The 17,078-nt window shown below is 60.0% G+C and overlaps 1 protein-coding gene across 30 annotated transcripts in view; it reads right to left on the reverse strand.

Annotated features, from left to right (window-relative positions):
* EXD3 (exonuclease 3'-5' domain containing 3) overlaps positions 1–17,078 on the reverse strand; it is a 76,545-nt gene that overhangs the window by 21,404 nt on the left and 38,063 nt on the right. For 22 of the 30 annotated variants that reach the window (XR_007477992.1, XR_007477995.1, XR_007477994.1 and 19 more), the window contains 10 exons: positions 14,794–14,891; positions 8,651–8,724; positions 8,507–8,545; positions 6,734–6,900; positions 6,212–6,335; positions 5,705–5,915; positions 5,481–5,590; positions 4,793–4,955; positions 4,547–4,713; positions 3,893–4,048 (listed from right to left, as the gene is read on the reverse strand). Coding sequence is in view for 25 of the 30 variants with exons in the window: in XM_049711199.1 (XP_049567156.1) it covers positions 3,893–4,048; positions 4,547–4,713; positions 4,793–4,955; positions 5,481–5,590; positions 5,705–5,915; positions 6,212–6,335; positions 6,734–6,900; positions 8,507–8,545; positions 8,651–8,724; positions 14,794–14,891 (1,309 nt within the window). In the remaining 5 variants the exon portion in view is untranslated. The other 8 variants (XR_004479646.2, XM_049711190.1, XM_049711197.1 and 5 more) reach the window with 8 other exon arrangements.

Genomic DNA, 17,078 nt, shown 5'->3' on the forward strand with positions numbered 1-17,078 from the left:
ACCACTCAAGCCCCGGAGCCTGCCTGGTGGAGTCGGCCTGTGCTGAGTCCTCCCTGCGCCGGCCACCGCAACACGCGTCACTGGGCAGATGCATTAGTGACTCAGCACCCATGGTGTGCGCCGCGGTTCAGTCACCCAGGCACCCTCTGCAACCCGGAAGGGAAGCAGGCGTCTAGGCAGACCACACTGTCTGGACAGCTGGGGCACAATGAGCCCCTCCCACCATTCGGGGCAAGTTTTCCATCAGCTGTTTACCGGCAGGACCATCTGTGCCAGCGGGCCTTCCCAGCCCAGGGTCAGGCCTGCTACTTTCTGCCCGGGGCACCCCACAGGACAGGGGCACAAGCAGCGAACGAGCGTGTGGAAGGATGCTCAGCTTCACTGATATTTGGAGGAAGGCGAGCGAAAGTGCAGCGAGATGTGACTTCCTGCCGACGAGACTGGCAGAATGGACGGTGAAGCAGCGACCGCGAGTGTAACCTGTGTGTTGTCACCCAGCGGCTCACGGGATGGAGCCCCGAGTGTGGTTCTGAGCTGCCTCAGCACCGCCGCCCCAGGACTGAGGGGCTTCCTCCTGGGCCCTCCCGGCCACTGGCCAGCCCCTTGGGCTCTCCTTCTGCAGGGCCTCCACGGGGAACCCCAGCCATGTTCCGAGGAGCTTGGCCACATCACAGCATGGCCCACCAGTGGCCTCTTTACCTCTGCAGACCGGTCCTCAGTGCCCTAAGTCTACCAGATTAGCAGATCAGACCCAGAGACCCCAGAACCGCTCAGAAATCACTTCCTGGAGACTCTTCTGGATGCGCTTATCTCCCCACGTCTATCCGTCGGGGTCCCCAGAGCAGCAGGACCGCCTGGAGGCACACAGAGACCTACTGCAAGGAGCCAGCCACGGACGAAGGTGGTGGCGGGGGCTCCGTCGGGGCAGACTCTGCGCCACTGTCCGTGCGTGCACTTGCTCCTCAGTCTGGCTCCTGCCAGGGTGGCTGCCCGGCCTGGCCATGTGCCCCCCAGCTTTGCTCAGGCCACGCCCGGGGAAGCCACCACCGAATGCTGGCATCTTCCTCCATCCAGACGGGCTGAGAACCTCCCCAGACATCGCGCCCCAGCTCTTCTTTGCCGACGGCTCTTCGCTCAGCGGACTCCGTCCTCTCACACTTGAGCCCAAGCAGCAGGAGGCCCAGGGTGCACCTCAGTGCGGCTTGGCTGGCGCCCCGGCTCATCCTTGAAAGGTCTACTGCCCGCAAGCGTGGATACAGCGCCCGGGCCTCTGCCCCGCGTGGCAGGACCCTCCTCCCTTCCCTCACCAGCAGTGCTGCCTTTCTTTAAAAAATGTTTGAGTGTTAACAGCGCTCATCATAGGAGTCAAAACCCACAGTACAGCCCTTCTATACCGAACAGCCAGTTCATCCACTCAGGGGGTCTGGACGGGAAACGCGTGATTGGGAAAGATCCATGGAAGAGAAAATGTAAACGGCCAAAGGGACACAGCACCTCCCACGGCTAGAGACGTCCTCTCCGGAAGATGCCCTCAGGGCTCCGGCCGCACCCAAGACCATCACAGGTGTGAGAAGTGCGCAGTCGCCCCCGGCCCAGAATTCTGCCCCCAGCACCGCTCGCGGGTGGCAGTAAACCGTCCCACCCCGCAGGGTGGGCACTGAGGACGAGGCCCTGGGACCTCCGACCACAAGGTTGAGGGGACAAGTTAAAAGCCTCACGGGAGACGTGGGTAAAGTCCATCTGTAACGCAGGGGCTCGAGCTGCAGCTCCAACCTCAGGAATAAGCACCTCGGTCCCCCTCTCACACCCCTTGGGAGGGCCCTGGGCCCGTGGCCTCACGGGCTGCGATGTTCCAGGCGCCGAGGTCTGAACCCCCGGCTCCAGTCCGCCCCTGCTCTGCTGCCCCCTCTGCTCCGTCTGGGCCGTCGCGACCCCAGCACTTCCCCAGCCTCTCCGGCTGCTCCATCTCCCGCGTCTGAGGCATCATCACAGCAGCGCTGCACCCCTGGCTCCCAGATATACTGATTTTCTAACGTGGCCACAGCCACTTGAGCATGAACTCACACTCAGCTCTGTGGGGTGGGAGCGGGCGGGCCCCAGGGGCTCACGCACAGGACCCCCGGTGCTCCGGTGCCGACGGCCCGGCTCTGGTGACGAACCCACTTCCAGGCTCCTTCGGTGCCGCAGGATCCAGTCCCGGGGGCTGCTGGATGGAGGTCCATCTCCTCGCCCTGCGGCCCACACCGAATCCTTCCTGTGCTTTGAGTCTGATGATTGCCTTCCGTTTCTGCTGTCAAGGGCTCACGTGATGACACTAGCTCCACCCATATAATCCAAGGTCCTCCCTCCGGGGCGGCCCCTTTGAGGTCAGCTGACAAGTAAATCACACCTGCAACTCCCTTGGGCCGCATCATGTAAAACTTCAGAGGGTAACGTGGGAGTGCGGGTGCAGACTAGGGGCCAAACCCTGCCTTCCGTCTGCTGAGACCGGGGTACTCTCGGGGCCAGTTGGGAAGGCCCCTCCTCCCTGGGTCCCGTGACCACTGATGCCTGGTCTGCGGTCCTCGAGATGCCAGGCTGGCCGTCCTAGTCTTGCCCCCATAAGCTAGAAACAACCCTGGTTGGGGACAGAGGGGTTTCCGACAAGGACGGCATCCAGAGCCACCCTAGGCACGACCACATCCTCCTCCCCTGGGCACCAGGACCAAGCGACCGGAAGAGACGGCTGTGAGGGGCCAGGGCTGGGGAGAGTGGACATCCTCGCACAGACGTGGGGCCGGCACGGGAGGCTCCCGGCTTCCCCCTGCAGCCCCGGGCAGATCCCCTCTGCTCTTCCGGCCCCAGCTTCCTCATTACTGGGGGTGGGGGCTGCTGGGAGGACCCGGCTGGCGGTGCGGAGTGTGGAGGGAAGGGCCACTGCTGACGACGCCCCACAGCTCTGCAGTCCCAGGGTCCTTGGCTAGCTCTGTACTCCGGCCACCCACCTGGTGAGCCTGGGGACCCCTTCCAGAAGAATGTGTTCAAATTCATAAAAGAAACCACATATTAAAAGCCCACGTTGTGACCCGGCCTCCTCTACGTTCTTTCACGGCTGCACGAGTCACAGCAGACGAGAGTGGAAACAGCCCGAGCGTCTGTCAGCGGCCGGGTGGGTGGATCCGCTGCAGTCCACCCGATGGAACGTTATTTGGTGGTAAAAAGGAGTGAAGCGCTGACAGACGCTACAACATAGCTGAGCCCGGAAAACATCACGCTTGTGAAAGCAGCCAGGCCCGAAAGCCCGCGTGCGCGAGTCCACTGACATGCAGTGTCCGCAACAGGCGGCTCCCCGGAGACCGAAGCCAGGCTGCCAGGCGCTGGGGAGGGGGCGCGGGGGACAACTTCACGGGTGAAGAAAGTGGTTTAAGATCGACTGTGGCGATGGCTGCACAACTCTGGGAACGTACAATTGTACACTGTAAACGTGCGGTGCGTAAATCACATCTCAGGAAACCTGGTAGAAAACGCTTAGCAGCCATGTTCTAACCCCTGCATTCTGACAGCCCTGCTGGGGTTTCTGCAGGGCCCTGGGGGGTTCGTGCCTCCAGCGGTGTTGTGAGCACCTGCTTCTCGGAGGAGGGGAGGGCCTCACGGGCACACAGCGTTTCCAGGGGCCAAAAGACAGCGAGGGGGCCAGGACTACCCTGAGTCTGCCTGTGTCAGGCCACCCCCCAAAGGATCCTCAAGGGCTCCAGGCCTGCAGACCACAGGTGCCGGAGCCATAAATGTCTCCACCCCGGCATCCAGGGGGCCCTGCCCTCTGCCTTAGTGGCGCGGGGGTCCATGCAGCTGGGGCCCTGCGGCCACCCCAGACACTGCCCCCTCTGCCAGCGGACGCGGGAGGCCTGCTCACCTCGGCGGCCCTGCGGTGGTCCTCGCCCGTGGCCAGCACCAGCACGTCGATGCCCAGACAGCGGAGTCTCCGCGCCAGCCCCTGCAGCATGCTGTCACACACCACGCGGAAGGCCCTGGCCGGGACCTCGGGGGCCGCGTCCTCACCCGCGGGCACCTGCAACACAGCCCCGCTCAGCAGCCGTGGCCCGTCTGGCCCACCCTGGACCCAGTGGGGAGCGAGGGTCCCAACGGCCGTGAGGTCAGCTCGTCCTGAGCAACATGTACTCAGTGCAGAAAACAGCAGAGAAGCTGGGCCCCAAGGGGAGCCGGCACACCTCTCCTGGGGGGGTGGTCGTGTGCACGCTGGAGCAGGGCCTGGGTCCCTGGGGCACACGGGGACACGGCCAGAGGCTGCCCTAGACCTTGGCAGGGGGCATGCCAGACCTGGTGTCAGGAGACCGTTGAGACCCCTCCTCCTTTAGGAAGCTAACCCGCGGCTTTGCTCTCCTTCCTTCCCGGCAGAGGGTCCAGCGTGCGGGACACAAGCCCTCTGGACGGCTCTCCCCGACACCCCACACCCACACCGGTCTCCAACCCTGTAAGGTCCCAGTTCTAAGGACAGGGATCTCCCCGTAGGAACTGTGATAAAGGAGTCCTGGCGGGCTTCGCCTACCTGCTGGGGTGAGGTCGAGGCCTTCTGAAGGGGCGGCAGCTCCCCAGGCCCTGCTCTCTCACCGCGTCCCAGCCTCAGGCTCCTGGCCAGGTCCCCCGACAGGTGGAAGCGCGCAGGCTCTCTGCACACAGCCCAGTACACCTCCAGCAGGCAGTAGGCATCAGCGGCTGGGACAGGCAAGGTCAGCCTCAGCCTCCAGCGTGGGGACAATCGGGGGTGCGGGGCAGGGGTGCGGGGGGCGCCCACCTGCGTAGACCAGCTGCCCCTCGCACAGCGGCCGCCGGTCCCAGTTGGAAAGCTGCTGCACCTTGTCCAGGGGCTTGCCCAGCACCTGCTGCACCAGGAGGCTGAGGCCCCGCGGCCCTGCGGCCCCATCCACACCTGGGGCTGGCCTGTCTGCTGCCCGCATCTGCAAGACAGCACCCCTTGTGGGTGAGGGGCCCGCCGCAGAGGGAGGACGGCCACCACACGTGCCTTGGCTGCCCCACGAGGAGCCCTGGGGCAGGCCCTGTGTCCTCCATGGAGGACAGGGCCGCAGGAGAAGAGCGCTGGTGGCCAAGGCAGGCTGTGTCAAGGTCTCGGGGCCGTGGTTACCCGCCCACTGGTCAGCTCTGGGGCCAACGCCTTAAGCCCCAAGGGTGTGTGCTGAGAGCTCCTGGGGTGGGGGGTGGTAGGCAGAGCCGGGCTGGTTCTGGGGAAGCGTGGGGACGTGTGGTGACACGGCCTCCCTGGGGGACCCTGTGTCCCGGGTCCCTGGTGACCTTGGCCAGGGAGCAGGGCCGGGGCCAGCCCAGAAGGCATAGAGAGCCCGAGGCCGAGTCCCGGCCCACAGACAGCCCGCCAGCCTGAGGTGAGACCCCTGCCCCGGTATCGCTGTGCAGGCGGCTCAGCACAGCAGGGAGCCCCCCACCCCCAGCATCCCCCCAGCGCTGACCTGCCTGTGCACCTGCAGCAGGTCCACGCTGCCCCGCAGCTGCTTCTCGGCCTGGGCCAGGGCCGGGCAGGAGGCACCCAAGCTCCGCAGGTCCCCCGCCAACCCATAACCTGTGGGCGGGGGCCGTCGCTGTGATGGGCACCCAAGGAAGGGGCCCTGGCCTCACTCTGACACCCTCCCCTGGGCAGGCAGGGCTGCGGCGCAGGGCCGGGGGCTGCGCTCACCCAGCTTGGTGATGGAGGGGTCCGCGAGCAGCCGGGACACCAGCCGGAAGAAGGCCTGGGGCGCCTGCCCTCCTGCTGGACTTGAGAGCTGGGGCAGGTCCAGCAGGAACACGCGGCCCTCCACGGCCACCTGCATGAGCGACGCCCGGGGCCGGCCCCCGGCTCCGAACGAGGGCCTCCACTCCAGGTCCATGCCGACCACCTGGCCGGGCTGCAGACAGAGGGGCTGGCGTGAACGGCACAGCCAAAGACCGGGAGGAGGACACACCCACCTGCCTGGCCGCCTGAGGGCTGATGTCCAGGGGAGGCGGCCTCTGTGGGGAGAGCTGGACCGGCCCTGCGAGTGCCCACACAAGGAGTCGAGCGCCACACCGATGCTCAGGTCCACACCGGGCTCAGGACTCAGGCCCGGAGTCCTTAAGCCAGAGCGCCCGGTGTGAACAGAGCCCCAGGGGGCCTTGGTGAGCAGCCCCCGAAGCCGGCTGCCTGCGGGAGTCAGGCACCCACCTGCAGGAGCTCCTCCTGGTGCCTGGCCAGGTCCTCCCACGAGGCCAGGAAGTGGAGGTGCTCCCTGGGGATGGGCAGCTGGTAGTAATCGTCCTTCCCGTCCTCCAGAGGGGCCTCAGCCGTCCTGGGGAGGAGCAGAGCTGCAGCACCACCCCCACCAGGGCACCCCACAGCACAGCCCGGCCTGGACCCTGGGGCAGCGGAGTGCTCAGGGCCCGCGCGTGGGCTGGGGTCTACGCGGTCTGTTCCCCACGCCTCTACCCTCGCAGACTGCAGGCGGCCGGGTCCTCAGGCCCCTGGGAGTATCTGGCCGGCTGAGGGATCTGGCCATGGGGTCTCGCTAGCACCCAAGGGGCTGATCCGCCTGCCTCCTGCTGTGTGTCTGCATTCTGCCTGCGCCCCTGCTCGGCTCTCCCGCGCTTCTAATTCCCAAACCACCAGCACGTATGACTTATGGCCACTTTCGAGGGCGGGGGCCCAAGGGCGTCCTCCTTGTGGGCCTCTGAGCCTGGGGACGCTCACCTCTCCTGGATCCTGAGTTGGCGGAGCTCTGCGGCCACCGAGGCCGGGAGTCGCTCCTCGGGCAGCAAGAGGTCCAGGGCACACTGGGCGACCAGGGCCGTGTTGTCGTGAGATGTCAGCAGCTGCAGCAGCTGCTCCTGTAGCCACTGGTCCTGCCCTACCAGGCCCTGGGGGACGGGATTTGGGCTGCTCGCCTGGTCTGCCCCAAGGGGTCGGGCCCATCCAGGCAGCCCCCAGACCCAGGTCTGCCCCTCAGACTGGCCCTGCATCCCCCCCTCAGACCCCAACCCCCGCCAGACCCGGCCCTGAACTTCCCCCTAAGACCTGGCCCTGACCCCGACTCAGACCTTCGTCCTGACCTCCCCCCTCAGACTGGCCCTGCATCCCCCCCTCGGCCACCCCCCCGCCCCGCCAGACCCAGCCCTGATCTCTCCACCCCTCGGACCCGGCCCTGACCCCGACTCAGACCTCGTCCTGACCTCCCCCCCTCAGCCCCGCCCTGAGCCCTTCATAAGCAGGTGGCTGTCCTCTGAAGACCAGCAGTTCCCATGACCGAGGCTCCATGGTGACCAAGCTGGCTTGAGCCAAGGTGCTGAGGGGCCTGGACGTGTCAGAGGGAAGGGTCGCCATCCTGAGCCCACGGCCCGTCTTGCTACCCACTCCGCCTCGGCCTTTCTCCGCACGCACGAGCCCCCGCCCAACGCCGTGGCTCTGCTCAACGGCCTGCTCCCGGGCCTGGGACCCGCACCGCCTCCCTGAGCACGGTCTGCCCCGGCCCTCACCACCAGCATCTCCCCTCTGCACCTCCTCACCCCTGCCCCTGGGCGGCCGCGGTGCCGGGGAGGGTGAGGCCACGGAACAACCCTGCACCCACTGTGCCCTCAGGGAGGCAAGGCCCGGTGTGGGCGCAAGAGGCCCACGTGGCCCACAGGGTCCCGACGGGGGTGGGGTGTCCGTGTCTGCGAGGTCACAGGTCGCTGTGGGCCCCACCCTCCTGAGGAGTCCCTGCTGGCCGGCAGGCGGGGCCACCTCCCCACACGGCTCTGTCCCCAGCAGCCTCAGGCCGTCCGTTTCCCGCAGGCCGCGGGTTCCCACGTGGACAATACGTGGAAGCCCCTCACATTCTTCAGGATGTCCGCTGCCCTTCCGGACGGCTCGGCCTTGGCACCCAGGAGGGACCGGCCTTCCGGGCCTTGCCTGGGGGTCCGCGTTCCTCTCCGGTGACTCACCACCCCTGCCCGGTCACTCCGGGGGCGGCTCGGCACTGCCCTCCACTGGATGCCACGCAGGCACCAGGCCCTGCACGTGCGCTCAGGAGGGAGGGGACCCCCCATTCCACTGACCACTGCAGAGCTCCTGTGCACACGGCACCCGGGACCCCCAAGAGCCCACCCTTCTCCCAGGCCGATTCACCTGGGGCTGGGGATAGCTCTATACCTGCGATGACCCCCACTCCAGCTCTGGCCTGAGGACAGAGGCTGCAGGACGACACTGTCATGGGGTCGCAGTCCGGCCCTCCGTGTCCCCACATCACCCCAAGGGGCGCCTGCCTCTTTCTCGGGGTCTTCAGTCTCACCAGGCCTCGGGGCCCAGCGCCATGGCAAGCAGGGCACCTGAGGATGGTCTAGAATTTCCTCTCGGTGAACCTCTCCTCATCCAGCGCCTGAGAGCTCTGTTCACAAGTGGTGAAGGAGGATCCTGGACCCCCGGCCGCTCCGACCCTGCCCCACGGTGGGGGGGCGGTCCTTGCACACTGGGACCCTCTGAACTCACCTGCACATGCTCGGCCCAGCTCTCCCGAGATACGCTTCTCTGCAAAAGTGGACACCAGCGCAAGCCTTTCTAGCGGCAGCCCCAGGAGCACAGCAGCGGGCCTCGCTTGGAGCCCCTCTCCACCCCGGGCCCCAGTCCACACACCTCTACCAGCCTCTTGTAGCACAGATACCGCAGGGCGGCCAGGCGCTGCTGGGTGATGACGTTGGGACACAGGTCTGAAAGAGAGGGCGGGCTCTGGGCAGGGCTGGGACGGAGTGAGTACGGGATGGGGCAGGGGTCGGGGCTTGTGTGGCTCTGCCTGTCTTCCCCCTCCCCTCTGCCCACCCCCCCGCCCCACCCCACGGGCAGCCTCCATTCCACCTGCATCAGAGCGGCCCTCCCAGCCCTGAAGGAGGGTGCCCCGCCCCCATGCAGCACCCCAGAGCCCTCCTTGCGCCCTCCGCCTGCACCTGCTGGGCCCATCCTCCCTTTGGGTCTCCTGGACGCCCACCTCTCAGGGTCTTCCTGCCTTGTCTCCAGGCAGCTGGTGCCTTTGCTTCCTGGCCCCCCCAGAACGTGAGTTTCTCAAGGAAGGGGTGGTCTTGCTCATGTGTTCACAAACTATGCTCACCTGTTGGCCTCACCTTCATATTCTGTTCAGAGCCCAGGGGGGCCTGGGAAGGGCACCCGCTGTCCACTCACCCGCTGTCCACCATCCACTGTCCACTCACCCGCTGTCCACCATCCACTGTCCACTCACCTGCTGTCCACCACCCGCTGTCCACCACCCGCTGCTGTTCCTCCCTCCTGGGGCCAGCTGTCCTTGCAGCCTGGTGGTCCGGGGGGGATGCTGACCACAGAGCCTGCCCACCCGCACCTCCCAGTGGGGGCCCGGCCTTCCCCGGACCCTGGCCAGGACCCCATGCTCTCGAGGGGCGCGGCTGCCCCAGCCAGGACCGCACAGCCAGCACAGGGAGCACCCTGGCTACAAGGATGCTGTCCGAGCACACAGAGGTCGGGGCTGCCCAGAGGCCGGGTCCTGCCAGCTGCCCCTCAGCCTTCCCTCCCGCTTCCTGCCGAGGCAGGGACGCAAGACCAGAGGGCTCCAGATCCACGGATGTGCCCCACAGGCCGCTCGGGAGCCTGGACGAGACTGCAGCAGGGAGGGAGGGACGGATGAACAAGTTACTCAGGGCAGGAGGCGACGCTCAGGACAGAGACAAAGGTGTCGAAGCTGCTGCAGAAGCAAGTCTCGCTCGGATGGAGACAGACACCAGCTTTCCTGACATTTCTACAATGCTGTGCATCATTTTGCCAATGAGATACTTTGTCAAAATCCTATGGGTACAGTATCGCATCGACAGAAGGCACTCAGGCCGCAGTCTGCGCTGATGGTTCATCCAAACCCAAACATAAAGGAAAAGGTGCAGATGGGTCAGGCCCAGCCACCTGCCAGACGCTGCCAACTGGAAACGCAACCCAAACGTGCCCTGCTGACTCTGCCCAGACACTGGGGCCTCCACCGGGACCCAGGCCTGGGGAGGGCGGGCTGGGGGAGCTCAGGGCTGAGGGGTGAGCGGGCCCTACCCTGCATCGTGTCTGACTCTGTCCTCCCAAGGAGGGCATGGGGTCAGTCCACGTGGAGGCCCACGCTGCAATGGCGGATGCCCAGCGAGGACCATGGGGGGCGTTGGTGCCCCTCCCTCTGGGGGGGCAGTTTTTAGGACGTTGGAAACGCTGGCCTGTGTTGTCTGAAATTAGGAACTGCCAGGTCTACTGAGAAGAGGCAGCCCTGCCACCGTGAGGCCTCCTGGCTGGGACAGACCCCGGAGCCAGCTGGGGGGCTACAGAAGGGGCCTTGCAACGCATATACCCGGGAGGGGGCCTGGTGGAACCTATCTCCCCAGCAGGGCTGCCGGCCGAGGCCCCACGGAAAGAACCTGCCGCTGCCCTCCTGTCCGCACTCCTGGCCCTCCGCACGATCAGCAGGGAAGGCCCCACCTGTCCCGCGGGCTCCGGGCACTCAACTGCTCCAGCCTCGGGCCGGCCGAGACCTGTCGGGTGGGATGGACCCTCCCCAGGCGGGCACGCCCTGTCCTGGGAAGCACGCAGCTAAGGCCAGCCTGAGGCCGCCAAAGGCTGCTCTGGCACCAGGCCTGGCCCACCACGGCCATGACGTGGCCCCTGAAGTCCAAGGAAGGTGTGCCAGGGCTGCTGGACGGTGAGCTGCCCCCGCCACAGCCCTCCCATCATGCCTGGCTCTGTGGGCCTCCTGCCCACCTCCCTCCCCGGCCCTCGAGGCTCTGGTCCTGGTCCTGGGTGGGCGGGGCCCTGCCTCAACCAACCACCACCAGCCTTGCGGGAGGCCCTGGCAGCCGGGGCCTGGATGTCCCCACCTCGTGTTCCCACGGGGCAACGCTCCCAGAGCTCCCTGACTGGTGCCCAGGGCAGGTGTGCAGGTGAGCCTGGAGGCCCCTGTGCCTGGGTCAGGGGTCCCTCCAGCCCACTCGCTTGGCTTCAGCTCAGGGCCAGGTCCCCAACTGCAGGGCGGTGGACGCAGTCCAGTCTTCCAGGCCCCTCAGAGCCCAGCACCCCCCAGCGGTCTGCGTCGCTGGGACCTTCCTCAGAGCTCCTGAGTCTAGAACTCACCCTCTGGGTTTTAATCAGCAGCCTGAGGGGGGCTGGTTCCTTCCTGCCCAGCCAGGCCTCTGAGGTGGGCTCCTGTGTCTCGGGTGCAGTGCCAACCCCCCGCCCCCACCGCCAGTGCAGCCCGTGGCCCTGGCTCCCAGGGCCCTGATGCACCTGCGCCACTGGCCTGGGTGGTCCCACCCCTCCTGCTTCTCCCTTCTGTGCACGTGGTGCCTCCAGAGGGGCTGAATCAAAACCTGTCAGTGGGGATGTCCCTGGTGGCGCAGTGGTTAAGAATCCGCCTGCCGATGCAGGGGACGCGGGTTCAAGCCCTGATCCGGGAAGATCCCACATGCTGCAGAGCAACTAAGCCCGTGTGCCACAACTACTGAGTCTGCGCACCACAACTACTGAGCCCATGTGCCACAACTACTGAGCCTGCGCTCTAGAGCCTGTGTGCCACAACTACTGCAGCCCGCGCACCACAACTACTGAAGCCCGTGCACCTAGAGCCCCATGCTCTGCAACAAGAGAAGCCACCACAAGAAGCCCACGCACTGCAATGAAGAGTAGCCCCGGCCTGCTGCAACTAGAGAAAGTCTGCGCGCAACAACGAAGACCCAACGCAGCCAAAAATAAATAAATATATAAATTCCTTTCTGGAGGCAGGCAGCTTCATCAGATGATTTCTCACGGTTGGCAGGTGCAAAGTTAGCCTGCAAGTAAGCAAGGCAGACAAACCAGACCAGGACCAGAGACAGTGCTGAAGTTTAGATACAGACCATAACACAGCCAGGAGCACGGTACTCAGAGACAGAAAAAACAAAATCAGAAATGTCTTCAGGCAATGGGAAGGCATACAAAGGGAAACAGCAGATCTGAAAAAGAACCAAACTATAACTTCTAGGGCTGAAAACATAACAATCGAAATAGAAATAGTGGATGGATTTCATAGTACGTTGGATACAGATGAAGAGAGAACTAGAAAAGTGAAAAAGACAGCAGAAGCAGTTACCAGGATTAGACAACACAGAAGAAAAGGGATGAAAAGTATGTACGAAAGGTAAAATACATGGAAGATATGGGGACTCAATATACATTCAGAGTCCCAAGAAGAGAACAGAGGGAAGACAGAGGAAGGAGACAATATCCGAAAGAGGTAATGACCGAAAAAATTCCAGAGCAGATTGAAGACACCGATCCACAGATTCAAAAGCCCAATAAATCCCAAGCAAGACAAATAAAAAGAAATCTGTAACTAGGCTCCTCACAGTGAAACTGCAGAACACCAAAGACAAAGAGAAGAGTCTAAAGGTATCCAGAGAAAAAGAGACATTACTTTCAGAGGGGAAAAGTTAGATCTCTTCCCAACAACACATTTCAACCCAGTCAAAGGACTGACATCATACCAAGCATGGTCTCTGATCACAATGAGATTAACAGACCATACCAGAAAGATAACCAAAAATGTCACAGCTTGGAAATTAAAAACACACTTCTAGGGACTTCCCTGGTGGTGCAGTGGTTAAGACTCCTCACCCCCAATGCAGGGGGCCTGGGTTCGATCTCTGGTCAGGGAACTAGATCCCACATGCACGCCACAACTAAGAGTTTGCATGCCACAACTAAGGAGTCTGCCATGCCGCAACTAAGGAGCTCTCGAGCCTCAACTAAGGAGCCCATATGCAGCAACTAAGGAGCCAGCACAACCAAGAAAACAAACAAAAAAAGCAATGAAACATACTTCTAGTTAGTTCATGGGTAAAAAAAAAAAAAATTATAATAGAAATTTAAAGTGTCTTGAGCTGGACAATAATAAAAATAATACATATTGAAACTTGGGGAATATATTCAAGAAGAAAGAAGGGAAAGATTCAGTTTAGTGGGATGAGCAGGGCATACAACAGACAGGATCAAAAAACCAAAAGCAGGGCAATGAAAGCAAAAATCAACATATGTGCGACATCAAACAAAACCTGCACAGCAAGGGAACAATCAACAAAATGAAAGGGCAACCTTCGGAGTGGGAGAAAATGTTTCCAAACCACGTACAGATAAGGGGTTAATATCCAAAATATATAAATAACTCATAAAACTTAGTAGCAAACACCCCCAAATAATCTGAATTAAAAAGTAGGCAGGGGAGGGCTTCCCTGGTGGCACAGTGGTTGAGAGTCCGTCTGCCGATGCAGGGGACACAGGTTCGTGCCCCTGTCTGGGAGGATCCCACATGCCGCGGAGCGGCTGGGCCCGTGAGCCATGGCCGCTGAGCCTGCGCGTCCGGAGCGTGTGCTCCGCAACGGGAGAGGCCACAACAGTAAGAGGCCCGCGTACCGCAAAAAAAAAAAAAAAAAAAAAAAAAAAATAGGCAGGGGAACTGAAGAGATGTTTTCCCAAAGAAGACACACAGATGGCCAACAGGCACATGAAAAGATGCTCAACATCACTAATCAGGGAAATGCAAATCAAAACCACAATGAGACATCACCTCACACCTGTCAGAATGGCCGTCATCCAAAAACCGACAAATAACAAATGCTGGCGAGGATGTGGAGAAAAGGGAACCTTAGGACATTGTTGGTGGGAATGTAAATCATTGCAGCCACTCTGGAAAACACTGTAGAGGTTCCTCAAAAAATTAAAACTGGAACTACCGTACAATCCAGCAATTCCACTTCTGTGTAGGTATTCAGAGTCTATGAAATCACACTCTCAAAGAGATACCTGCACCCCTACATTCACTGCAGCATTATCCACAACAGCCCGGACACGGAAACAACCTGAGTGTCATCGACAGATGAGTGGACAAAGAAGCTGAGGTGTAAATATAAAATGGAACATTACTCAGCCATAAAAAAGAAGGAGTCTTAGGAATACCTTATGACAGTACCTTTGGAACCGTAAGTGAAATAGACAAACTCCCTGAAAAAAAAACCCACAGCTCACGAATCAATAGTCATGTTTCCACAATGAAAAGCAATCCAGGTTCACAGGCCATTTCCCCTCAACTTCTCAGGGAGAAAGAATTCCAATCTTAGACAAACACCCTCAGTGAAAAGAAAGGACAGGCCGCCATCCACTGCGTGTTCAGAGGCCAGCTTAACCTCGTACACAAAGCCAGAAACAGACATTTCAGGAAGGCGAAGTCTGAATCCAGCTTCAGTTGGCAAACGAGACCTAGCAGTCTACGTAAGTGGCAACACAACCCGGCAGAGACGGGGCCATGGCAGGGATCCAAGATTCATTTATCGTTATATAGTCAGTCAACCTAATCCACCCCACAGACAGACCAAAGGGGAAAAGCATAGCATCAGCCCAACAGGTGCACAAAGAGTATTTGATAGAATTCCACATCCGTTCCTGACCAACACTCTCACGGGCCAGGAAGTGAGAAGGACTGCCACAATCTCATACAGCGAAGCTATAAAACACTGTCAGTAAGACTGCTCCTCTGAGAGGGTGCCCGTGAGCACCAAGGGGGAGGGGGCAGGGGGCATGGTGTAGGTGCGGCCTCGGTGGTCCTCACCCACGGGGCCCAGACTCCCAGGGGCACCCCAGGTGGGCAGATGCTGAGGGGAAGCAGGGAGGAGATGGGAAGGGAGACCCTGGTCCGCCTGAAGCCCCGGCGGCACCAGCCTGGCACCCGCCCCAGCGCAGGGCGTGGGGGCCCCACTCACCAGGGTCCAGGCCATGCTGCTCCAGCAGCCGCAGGACCTGCCGACCCAGCGCTCTGGGGCTCAGCCTCTCCAGCCTCAAGGTCGTCTGCGGGTACCTTCTGCAGGAGAGAGACACGGCTCGTGCCCAGCAACGCTTTCTCTCGATTAACGCATCTCAAGATTTTACCTTTCATCAATGTCATACATGTGCACAGTTCAAAAGCCAAGTCTTCCAAGGCTCAGAGAAAGGCAGCACGTCAGCACGCCCCTCCTGCCGCCAGTCACCCGCACAATTTTGAGGTGGTCTACATTTGCCCCATGTTTCCAAGAACCACTGTATTGTGGCCTCTCGATGATTCAGTTTTAGGTGTTTTGTACGATGTCTCACCACAGAAGGCTCCTCTCCCCAGACAACAGCACCCACGGTTCCAGTTAATTGGGCACAAGCAGCTTCTACCATATCACGATGGTGCAAATACAACTGGCGGCTAGGCCACAGCCTCCTCTTCTCTGTGGGTTAATCCTTGCTGGTCTGATTGCTTCCTTAGCCTCCTGTCCTGTGGACAGAGCCCACATCACCCTGCGCCCCTCTCCCCGCCACTGGCTGCTCCCAGGCCCCTGTCCATCACCGTCCTGGTGGCCCTGCACCTCGCCTGTCCCTAGGCCAGGGCAAAGCGGCTCTGCAGGCGCCTCCCAGGGGCGAGGCGTGGACCTGGAGACGGTGCCCTAGGCCTCACGCTGGACTGCGTCTGGCTGGGCTGAAGCCTGCGCCGGCACTGCTCCTGGAACCGGTCTGACTCCTGCTCTTTCTGAGGGTTTAGGGTCCTGGTCCTCAGTGTGGGTCTCTCTCCATCCACCCAGGACTGGGTCTGGAGTGAATTCCTCCATGTTCTCCCTTCTTTCTTTCTGGAATTCCCATTATTTGGATGTTGGGTCTTCTTGACAGAATCTGCCATTTTTTTAAAAAAACAAACTTTCCTCTGCTTTTCCTTCTTTGTTCATTTATTTTGAATGACGTTGGGAAGATATCTTCAAGTTTATCTTCCAAACCTTTTATTGAGACTTTCATTCTGCCATCACGTTTTTAACTGACAAGTCTGTTCTGTATTCCAAAGGCGCCCTCTGTATAGCTCTGGTGTTTATTTCAGACACAGAAACTCTCTACAGGCCTACAGCTTTCGTGTTTGTTTTTAAGTGATTTTCTGCTTCCTCTAAGCTCCAGATAGGCTGGCCAGAGGTCTCAGAGCCCTGGCTGTGTTCCCCTGCTCAGGGGGCTTTTCTGGGGGATAGAAATCGTCAAACTGATTCTAAAATTCATATACAAGTGCAAAGGGCCCAGAATAATTAAAAACAACTTTGACATAGAAGAACAGCATTGGAGGGCTAACCCTGTCTGACTCAGGACTTGCTGTGAGGCTACGGCGGTCAGAACACGTGCCACAGACAGAGCAGAAGAGGACAGAGAGACCCACACATATATGGACACCTGACAGAGGCACAAAGTCAACTCTGTGGGAAAGGACAGTCTTTTACAACAAATGCTGCTGGAACAATTAGACATCAGCTGTTAAAAAAAAAAAAAAAAGAACTTCAATCCACACCTAGCACCCCATATGAAAATCCTCCAAAAATGGGCCATAGCTTGAAATGTAAAACCTAAAATTATAAAACTTCTAGAAGTAAACAGGAGAAAATGTTTGTGCCCTAGAGTTAGGCAAAGATTTCTTAGCTATGATACTAAAAGCATGATGCAAAAATTTTTTTAATTTATAAACTGGACTTCAACAAATTAAGAACTTTTGTTCTTTGAAAGATCATTAAAAGAATGAGAAGATGCACCACAGGGTGAAACGTCTGCAAATAACATGTCTGTTAAGGGCCTTTAACCCAGATTATATTTCTAAATCTCTCAAAACTCAGTAATGAAAACAGTCAACCTAATTAAAAAGTGTGTAGGGACTTCCCTGGTGGTGCAGTGGTTAAACTGCGAGCTCCCAATGCAGGGGGCCTGGGTTCGATTCCTGGTCAGGGAACTAGATCCAACATGCATGCCGCAACTAAGAGTTTGCATGCCACAACTAAGGAGCCCGCCTGCCACAAATAAGACCGGTGCAACCAAATTAAATAAATAAAATTTTTTTTTTTAAAAAAAGTGTAAAAGATGGAGCAGCTAATTCACCAAAGAAGACACACAGAGGCAAATAAGCAAATGAAAATACACTTTACATCCTTAGTCATTAGGGACTGCAGATCAAAAGCACAAAAAGATACCACTCCACGCCCATTAGAACCGCAGACGTTACAGG

Source organism: Orcinus orca, chromosome 6 (assembly GCF_937001465.1).
Source record: "Orcinus orca chromosome 6, mOrcOrc1.1, whole genome shotgun sequence".
Taxonomy (NCBI): Eukaryota; Metazoa; Chordata; class Mammalia; order Artiodactyla; family Delphinidae; genus Orcinus; species Orcinus orca.